The 10,338-nt window shown below is 45.6% G+C and overlaps 1 protein-coding gene across 1 annotated transcript; it reads right to left on the bottom strand.

Moving 5' to 3' along the window:
- Window positions 1-9,300: 9,300 nt before the first annotated feature.
- Window positions 9,301-10,094, bottom strand: LOC141577663 (small cysteine and glycine repeat-containing protein 10-like). The gene has a single exon (XM_074363238.1). It carries the CDS (start codon window positions 10,032-10,034, stop codon window positions 9,705-9,707), a length of 330 nt encoding a protein of 109 aa, XP_074219339.1. The 5' UTR covers window positions 10,035-10,094; the 3' UTR covers window positions 9,301-9,704.
- Window positions 10,095-10,338: the final 244 nt, after the last annotated feature.

Here is a 10,338-nt window from a genome sequence, read left to right as displayed (position 1 = left end):
AGCCTCTAGGATATTTCAATGAACAAAACAGATAAAAATTCCCACCCCCAGGAATTTTTTTTTGGTCACAACTGAAGCTTTATTTTAGTACGTTTCATTTTTTTAGAACATCCCTGACAACTAGAAACTTGTATGTAAGGGTGATTTTTATAACGGTAGGGTAAATATAATATAATAGGTGGTGGAATTGTAACAATAAATAGATTTTATGTATCGATGCACACTTTGACATCCCACAGGTAAAAAAGTCATACTCTATAAATACTCTATAAATAGTGGATTCCAGATTTGTCTTTGAGGGTTTACATGTTATGAATATTTCCGGACAGCCTATTTAGGAATACATTAAAAATTTTTTTTTTTAAATCATAAAGCATTAAAAAATATTTAATCCCTTTTTTCTACAAAGAATGAACATTTCTTAAATATTACAAATACTGAAACAAATATATTAGCTTGCAGATATGTATAATTTACTAGTTTACACTTAAAAATGCAGGATGATCAATTACATGTAAATATATGTATTATATCTTAGATCAAATGAACAATTCGGCATTACTCTGGAGCTGGTTTTGCTGCATTGCATGTGTGCCCAGGGCACGGTTACCTAATAGCCAGCTCAGGCAGCCGACCTACTATTCACTGTCAGGCTTACAGGAGTCGGACCACTAACTCTAGCAAAGAGCCCAGGAAGTAAATGATAATTCCTGTAACAATCGACCCCAAATGGCCAAGACTCAATTAATAAACTGACAGCTCCCCTAGTTTTTGTCCCTTCTTCCAACTAGTGATGAGCCAGAGAAAGCCAAATATGCACCCCAACCAGTCACATAGGTCACCCCACTTTACAGCGCTCAGCTCCAGCTTCCCCACAAAAGCCTCCAGTCAGGGGCCACCTGGATTCTTCCCTTTTTCCACCATAAAGCTCTCCCACCCTGTTTGCCTGTGAGTCTCTGACAAAAGGCAAGTGATTGTGGGTGGCCCTGTTGCCATAGCAGCTCTGAATAAATAGCCTCCACTCACCCCCTTTGACTGCTGTTCATTTATTTCCTCAAGACTCAAGAATTCCACCCCTGGTATGTATACATCCTTGCACGCTTGCTCCAGGAGCTGTATACAAGATTGTTCATAGCAACACTGGCAAAAACAGCAAGACCTGGAAACAATGGAAGGTCCAGTCATCTGGTCAGTAGATGAACAAATGAACAGAAGTATATTCATAGGAAGAAAACCAAAGGAATGCTGGGCGTGAGCACTAGCGTAGGAACTAACCTGGGTGTGGGGGTGCAGATGGGTGGGTTGCGGTGGGGAGGAGCCTTAGAGTTAGACCAGCTTGTCAAGGTCCCAGCCTATTAAACTACTAGAATGCTTAGTAAAGAAAATAAACAAGACCATGCTTAGAGTGCACTGTGAACCAAAGAGATTATGGTCTAACATTTTCTGTGCCTCTGAAGTCTGTATAATAATAAAGTATATTAACATGTGATGTCAAGGAAAAGAAACAGAGCAGAGTACGAGAGATTTGGATTGCAGAGAGGGTGCAATTTTATGTTCGATAGTCCAGTTAGCACTTGGGAGAAGGTGACACTGGAGAAAAGACTAGAAAGTGAAGTGGAAGAGAACTGTCGAGTTATCTGGAACAAGAGAATTGTGGACAGTGGGAAGGACCATGAGAAGGTGAGTCAATGAGGGTGCTAGGTGTAGGGATTTTAACAGGTGACGGGGAGACTGCATTTCATGAGTGTCACTGTAGGTCATTGTCTACTTCAGCTTTGACTGTGGGTGGAGCAGGCAACCTAAAAAGGGTTTGAGTTGAGAAAGGAGACCACTGTCTTACATTGTAAAAGGATTGCTCCAAACAGCACCTTGAGAGGTGACTATGGAGGGGCTACGATGGGAGCTGGGCCATGTTGAGGAAGCTCTTGCTGGTTGCAGGTGATGGGGCCCTGACTTGTGGCGCATGAGCAGGTTGTGTTCTGGTGATGTCAACTGGATTTGCTCATCAATGACGTGCAGGTGTGAGAGGAAAATAGGAGCCCACATGGTGCCAGGGTCTTCTAGGTCAGTGCAATAGAAAGGATGAAGTCCTTGTTAACTGAGAGTAACTGGGAAGGTGGTCTCTGGGAGAGAAGCACTCCTTTGAGGAAGATCAAGAGTTCACTTTGAAACATGTAAAGCTTAAGGTGCCAATTGTCATTGCTCCTGTAATTGCACCCCTGTAAAACCTTAGACAGAGCAGTAAATGTTTCATATAAAAGTTGAAAGCCATGTCCATCTTTAATGGGAGACTTCAAGCTACCCTCAGGTCACTGCTCCTCTGATTCAGGTCCACAAGGTAGGCGAGCACTCACCCTGATCTGGAAGAGGCAGCCAAGGAGGTTCTGTGGGGTCACAGCGATCTGGCAGTTCCTTTACTTGCACTCATACAGAACTGTCTGGGTAGCTGTGTTTCTTTTCTTGGCATGGATTCAGGGGTTTCATTGCCTTAGGGTGTGTTTGCTCTTGTTCATGCTGGTGCTACAAACGTGGAGCACTGACCTCAAGTCACTAGAAAAAAATGTCCCAGTTCAATCTTAACCCCAGTGAGAGAGGGACAATGGAAGTGTCAACTTCTCAGTAGAGACTTGTATCTACACCACATAAAAGTGACTCATGAACTGAAATACTCCAGGCATCAGGAGTGACAGATGTTGATTTATCAAGTTCTGAGCTAATGGTCTTGCCTGCAAACCAAAGGTTTGGAGGCAAGACCACCTCTGTGTGGGTTGGAATAAAGTGGGATTTGCCTTGGAGGGCACAGATATTCCCACCGTCCACCACCTTGAGCTGAGGTAGATTTCAGAATAGGACATAGGGGGCAGCCCTGCCCAGGACAGGCAGATCCTTTCATTGGAGTCTCACTGTAGTTTGTGCCTGGACCCCAAGGGGTAGCAAGATTCATGGGGGCATTTCTGCGGGGGGAAGGGAGCTGACTGGTGCTGCTGGGCTCCAGTAACGCAAGAGGGGTGGACAGAGGCACCCAGGGCCGAAGAGCATGGGTGTGTCGGTCATTGGTCATGATGTTGAGTCACTCCTTGTTGTCCTTGAACCCTAGTAGAAACTTGTTTTCTTGTAATCTGGGGTCTGGGAGGTTAAGAGGAATTAAAGGAAGACCCTGCTCCACCCTGGGGATGGAGGAGGGAAGGGGCGGCGGGCTGGATGGTGTAAGAGCAGTGGACTCCAGCAGGGCACACTCAGCCCAGCAGAAAAGGGGCCCCTGGCATCAGTAGAGGCAGCAAAGGGGCCCCGTGGTGTGGAGACTGGAAGTGGAGGAGCCTGGGTGGGTGTGGTGAGTGGGGGTAGCTGGGCCCAGGTGTGGGACCCAGCACTGTAGGGACCTCTTGAGGTGGGAATCTCCATAAAAAAAAAGACCAGCAGGACCCCCAGCCTGGGCCACTACTCTCCTGCCAGCACCATCGGATTCCCTGGCCCAGCAGCTTTATCTAACTTTTTTCCTCTGAAGTGACTTACTTCTAGGAAAGTGGAGCTCATTCCTGATTGGTCCATTTTCCTCACTCCTGATTGGTTATTTCTCTCCCTCCTGATTGGTCCATTTATACAAAGCCTGTTCCTAATTAGTCAACTTTTGTTATACCTTATTTGCATATGATGTTGCAACGTGTAAACTGGCAGCCTATAAAAGCCTGTGTGAACCTACAGATAGAGTCCAGAGCTTGGAGTGTTAACTCCTCTGGTCCCACAGGCGTAATAAACCTGAGTTCTCCAACTTTCCGAGTGCTGCTTGGTCTCTTGCCAGGATCCAGGTTGCCGTCACAACTGAGTTGTAACACCGAGCTGTAACACTGAGCTGTAACACGTTTTTCTGCAACACTCTCAGGACAAGCTGAGGTGGGAGGTGCAGAGGCAGAGCGTAGGGCAGCAGTGACTACCAGAGGGACAAACCACCAGCAGCAAGCTGGGGATGGAGCCAGCCTTTACCCCACATCACACAGCGTTTACTTTGGGATTTAATGGAAATGGGGACCTACTGTCATTAGACTCCTGGACATTTGGGTGATGTGAAGCTCGACACTAGTTTGTCCTTGTTTGGAAAACACTGTGTGCTGTTTATAGGGAAGATCAGCCTTGTACACAAGCGAGTACAGACAGCGCGGGTCTGAGAGTAAAATGTGCTTGAGGCTCATCTGATAACTATTAGCTGTATGTAGCGCAGTTCATTTGGCCAAACCCCTATGCATGTACTTCTAATCCTGTAATGATTGACTAAACATACTACCCCTGTTAGAGCAGGCAGATAGCTAGAAATGAGCAGAGAAAGGGAGATGCAGACCAATTGCCAGAAATTGAGCAAAAAGGTGGGCCACAGGCCAAATGCGGGAAACCATGCATTATGTAAGCACCAGGGGTCCCAAGCAGAGAAAGAAAAGCAGGAACCTCTTGGCTGATAAGTGGGCACAACTCTGGGGGTGATAAGCAGCCCAGAGACCAACAACAAAAAAAAAGAGAAAAAACAGGAAGCTCCAGTGTCCAAAGGGAACCTTTTCCTCATTATGCCCTCATTACAATCAAATCAGCCTTGCAGATTAAAAGTACCCATCTTGCACTGACGCCATGACACTTCCAATCCAGAGTAAATAAGGACAAGAATCCTTCCTCCCTTTGGGAAGGTGGAGTTGGTATGAAAATCAGGGAATACGACCCCAGACCCTTCCCTCCCTGATGAATATTCCACCCATTCATTTTTACACCCTCTGTCACCAAATTGCCAAAGAAACTGGGGCATCTGCTCACCTGGGCCTGCCTTCTCTCCCCTTGAGAGTGTACTGACTATTATTTAACAAATCCTCACTTTACTTTTTTAACCTCCACGTCATGTTTCTGAACTCTTTATGAACGGAATAAGAAACTTCAACACCAGATACGTCCACTGACAACAGTACCACCACCACCACCACCACAAACCATCAGTGTGTACCTAACAAGCAAGAAGAGAGATATTTAAGATCTTTATCTTCCAATGGTCTTTTAAATGCTATTTTCTCAATCCACATTAACTATTTTTAGAAATGAATAGTATGTTGAACTGGACATAGAGAAATAGCCACTCCTCTACAATCTAAGTACTAAATGGTATTATTCCTTGGGACACCAATTTAGCAATCTGAACATTTTTTTTTTTAATATACCCTTTCAACTCAGAAATTTTACATATTGGGCAAAGACAGATGATTTACAAGGCTATTCATGGCAGTGTAGTTAAAGACAAATAAAATATAAAATGTCTGCCACCGAGGTCAGATTAAATGTCTTGTCTGTGCACAGCTGTCAAAAAGAGGGAGATAGATCTCCAGGAACTGAGAGAGAATGACTTAAGTTTTATTAAGTGTTCAAACAGCAGGCTACAGTGTGTCTAAGATAATTTATGTAAATAAAAATATACCTAAATAACTGTAACACACAGTCAGGAGCAGATGTTACCAGTGAGGTATACGGGAGGTGTTGTGCAGGTGCCTGGGGAGTGACGGGGATTCGGGAGGTTTCAGGAGGAAAGGAGACCTGACTTGATGGAAACCTGCAGGCTTCTCGATGGCACACCACCGCCAGCGCCGGAGTGTCCTGTGACATCACACTTGAGAACTAGTGCCCCAGGGAGCACTTAGCAGGTGGAGCAGTGCTCTGAATCCTTGCACTTTGCTGGACTCTGCATCTCTTCAAGCACACACAATTGCTTTGGGGATGGGCTGAGGGAATTCAGGCAAAATAGAGGCAGTGAGAGCCTGACAGGGGCTTCTTCATGACCCTGTGAGGGGCAAGGGTCTAGTTTTCAATTGACCAAAGGCCTCAGTGTCTCCAGGTTCCTATGAGCTAAAGTAATTTGGGGGAAAATCAGAAGATTCTTATATTCAAGTTAGCTCAGTCTTAGGTGTCATTAAGTAATTCACCCCAATCTTACTCCCTGCAAATTTTTAGAAGCCTGTAGGTCCTGTCCAAAAGGTCCTCTATCCTCTGGGAAATAGACTTACAACTGTGTCTCAGATTCCTGAGGAAACACACCCAGATGGGAGAGCCTTGACTCCAAACACAGTGACAACAATAGTGAGGATTGTTTGGGTTAAATTATCACTTTGCACTTAGACATAATTGATCATGAATGAATCTTTGTTGAAGCTGGATAACAGGGAGTTTGTTACATATGTCTGAATGAAAGGTCGTCAAGTCATCAGACACTACTTCCTCCCCGAGGGGACCAGAGAGAACTCAGCATGGAGACAAGCAGGCAGCCTGGCCTCTGCTGCCGCCCCCAGTGGTGCCCCCCGAGGGAACTCAGGATGAGAAAAAACAGGCAGGACACTGGCCCTAGATGGCCAGCTCCATATCAAAGGAATGATTTCAATGAGTCCAGACCTCTGCACATTCGCATACACAGCAAAGTGCTAAATTCCTTAACTTGAGATATCTGGGGTTTTTTAATATTAACAGTAATGTTTTGATGTTCTATATTTTTTACATATATTCATTTTCTTATTCTTTTTCATTAAAAGTTATTAAAAGGTATTGAATCTAATTCCCTGTGCTATACAGAAACTTTACAATAAACAGGTTAAAAATACAAAAGATCAACACATGTGTACAATTAGAAAAAGATACTCAGCCTTGCTAATAATCAAGAAAAATACTAATTTTTTTCATCTGTTGTATTAATAAAATATTATCTCAACATCTATCTAGTGTCTGAGCAGATCATAAAGCAAGCATCATACATTCTATGGGGGAGTACTTCACATATATTTTATTCAGGGCATCTTTGTACCTTTCATCAGTACACGAAACATGGGTAACCTTTGATCTTATAATTCCATCCTCAGGAAATTGCTCAAGGAAATAATCAGAAGGGAGAAAAGATGTAATGTATCACTAAAATTTATCAAGCTTTTAATTTGTGCCAGGGACTGATTCATTTCATCTGCATCCTGACTTTATGGATTAGGTATTATTATTATTTTCATTATTGTTTCCATTTGAGGCATAAGGGATCAGAAAGGTGAATTCATTGCACAAACTAGTAAGTATTAGAGCTGGGATCTAACCCCATAACTGGGGGGTAGTGTGTTTGGACAATCATTACAGGATTAAAAGTTCACGCATAGGGGTTTGGCCAAATAAACTGCACTACATACAACTAATGATTCTCAGATGAGCCTCAAGCAAGTTTTACTCTCAGACCCACGCTGTCTGCACTTGCTTGTTTACAAGGCTGATCTTCCCTATAAACAGCACACAGTGTTTCCAAACAAGGACAGACTAGTGTTGAGCTTCACATCACCCAAATGGCCAAGGGTCTAATGACAGTAGGTCCCCATTTCCATTAAATCCCACAGTAACCTCTGTGTGATGTGGGGTAAAGGCGGGCTCCACCCTTAGCTTTTTACTGGAGGTTTGTCCCACCCTCTGCCTCTGCACCTCCCACTTCAGCTTACCCTGAGAAGTCCCTAGGGTGCCGGGTCCCACGCCCAGGCCCAGCTGTCCCCACTCACGGCACCCACCCGGGCTCCTCCCCCTGCAGCCTCCTCACCACGGAGCCCCTTTGCTGCCTCCACTGACTCTCAGGGTCCCCTGCTCTGCTGGGCTGGGTACGCCCCACTGGAGTCCCCTGCCCTTACACCATCCAGGCCTGCTGCCCCTTCCCTCCTCCATCCCCCATCCCCAGGGTGGAGCAGGGTCTTCCTTTAATTTCCCCAGAACCTTTCAGACGCCAGGTTACAACCAAACAAGTTTCTACTTAGGGTTCAAGGACAACAGGGAATGATTTAACATCATGACCAATGACCGACACACCCATGCTCTTCGGCCCTGGGTGCCTCTGTCCACCCCTCTTGCGTTACTGGAGCCCAGCAGCACCAGACAGCTCCCCTCCCCTTGTATCTTGCTCCCCCTGGGGTCCAGGCACAAACCACAGTGAGACTCCAATGAAAGGATCTGCCGGCCCTGGGCAGGGCTGCTCCCTATGTCCTATTCTGAAATCTACCTAGCTCAAGGTGGTAGACTATACGAATATCTGCGCCCTCCAAGGCAAATCCCACTTTATTCCAACCCAAACAGAGGCGGTTTGACTCCAAACCCAGGTTCATAGCAGGACCGTTGACCTGAGAATCTGATAAACCAACATCTGTCTCTCCTGATGCCTGGAATATTTCATTTCATGAGTCAGTTGTTTGGAGTGTGGATAATATGTCTCTGTTGTGAAGTGCCAATTTCTGACCTATTCATTTCCATGGTCCCTCTCTCACTGGGGGTCAAATTGAACAGGGCATCTTTCCTAGAGTCTTGAAGTCAATGCTCCACACCATTTGTGAGCACTGGCTTGAACAAAAGCACACATGCCCTGAGGAAAGGAGATGCCTGAATCTATGCCAAATAAAGAAACACAGCAACCCAGACAGTTCTATATGACTGCAACTAAAGGACCTGCCAAATCACTGTGACCCCACGGAACCTCCCTGCCTGCCTCTTCCAGACCAGGGTGAGTGCTTGTCTCCCTTGCGTACCTGAATCAGAGGAGCAGTGACCTGAAGGTAGCTTAAAGTCTCCCCACTAAAAATGGACATGGCTTTCAACTTTTATATGAAATCTTTACTGCTCTGTCTAAGGTTTTACAGGGTTGCAATTACAGGAGAGAAGATAATTGATAGTTTAAGCTTGGCATATTTGAAACTAAATTCTTGTTCTCAAAAGAGTGCTTGTCTTCCAGGCACTCCCTTCCCGCTCACTGTCAGTTAAGAGCAACTTCATCCTTTCGGATGCACAGACCGAGAAGACACTGGGGCCACGGGGGCTCCAATTTTCCTCTCACACCTGCACATCATACACTGTGTGTGGTTTCACCAATAAGGGAGTCAGTGTGTGGTGGAAAGTAACCTCTTAATTTTTCAATTCCAATAATAGGTCTCCTGACAATAAAATATACTCAAAGTAGTTACTGTTTTATTAACTCACAATTTATACTAATAGATCTGTTCACTTACGGGCACACAAGAGTATTCTGATCATAATCTGCAAAGTGACAGTTAAGTACTAAAGGCAAAGAAATAAACCTGACTCACTAATCTTTTGTCTGACTTACATAAGAGGGCACTTGTAGACACCAAATTTTTACTATCATGTAAAAACCTACTAGCGACAGATCACCCACTGATCACTCTGAATCCACCTGAAACACAGAGCAGGGGGTCTTAGTCACTTTGATGGGTTTAGTTGCATCTTTGGCTGAGACACATTTGAAAAATAAAAAAAAAGAAGATATTGATGAGTCTTTGAATGCCAATTTTATGTGGTTTATTAGCAAAGAATTGGTTTACAGAATCAGAAAGCAGTACAGAGACACAGGATGGAGAAGCCACAGGAAGAGGGGGAAAGAAATGGAAACAAGCATTTCAACAGTAAAATATCAAGAAAATATAACATTGAAAATCATCACTCCACCTTGTTGGGCCCATAATTTGCTGATGGATGGAGAAGAGTTGTGTTGTTGTTTTTCATTTGGAGGGAAGATCTCACGGACCAGAGGATCAAACCCTTCAGCCTGAGAACCAGTCTCATGTCACCCTTGTGACACTCAAATCAGGGAGGGCTGGCAGAAAGAAAGAAAATCTTACCAAGGAGGCAGCTCCCTGCAGCATCTTCTCAGAAGCGGAAGCCGCCCCCTAGTGGCAGCACTGCCTCTTGCAGCACCTCTGCTGACAGCAGCACTTCTGCTGACAGCAGCCCTTCCCACAGCCGCAGCCGCAGTCACACGAGTGGCGGCGGCACGTGCGGCGGTAGCAGCAGACCACGGGGGTGTTGCAGCAGCTCCCGCAGCAGCCCCCACAGCAGCCACAGCAGGAGCCGCCCCGGTAGCACCTGTACGAGGTGCAGCTGTCACAGCCGCCACAGCCACCGCCACAGCCACCGCCGTAGCCACCACAGCCGCAGCCACCACTGCAGCCACCGCAGCCACAGCCACCACCGCAGCCACCACAACCACAGCAGCCCATGGTGTCAGTAGAGAGGACTCAGGAGAGGGGAGGATGGAGACTCAGGAGGTGAGGAGCGTCTGATGCCGCCTTCTGCCCCAGGGGCCCTTAAATACTGTCCCTCCTCTGCTGTAGCCCAATTGCCACGGAAGGATCTCACAGGACCTTCTATTTACTTCCTTCTTGAGAACCTTGAAATAACTTGCTATTTTTAGCAGAGCATCCTCCTTTGGGAACCTGGACTTTTTTGTTATGAATGATATACTTGTGTGTCATCTTTAGTCCAGAACTAGAAAAGTGAAGGCTGAAGTGTAGGGAAGAGAAG

This window comes from Camelus bactrianus, chromosome 5 (genome assembly GCF_048773025.1).
Source record: "Camelus bactrianus isolate YW-2024 breed Bactrian camel chromosome 5, ASM4877302v1, whole genome shotgun sequence".
Taxonomy (NCBI): Eukaryota; Metazoa; Chordata; class Mammalia; order Artiodactyla; family Camelidae; genus Camelus; species Camelus bactrianus.
Note: the sequence above shows the minus strand (reverse complement) of the source record. Positions and strands in the feature narration are given on the sequence as shown.

What these genes read in the sequence shown, in the direction of transcription:
- LOC141577663 (XM_074363238.1), bottom strand. Translation starts at nt 10,034, where the DNA reads ATGGGCTGCTGTGGTTGTGGTGGCTGCGGTGGTGGCTGTGGCTGCGGT.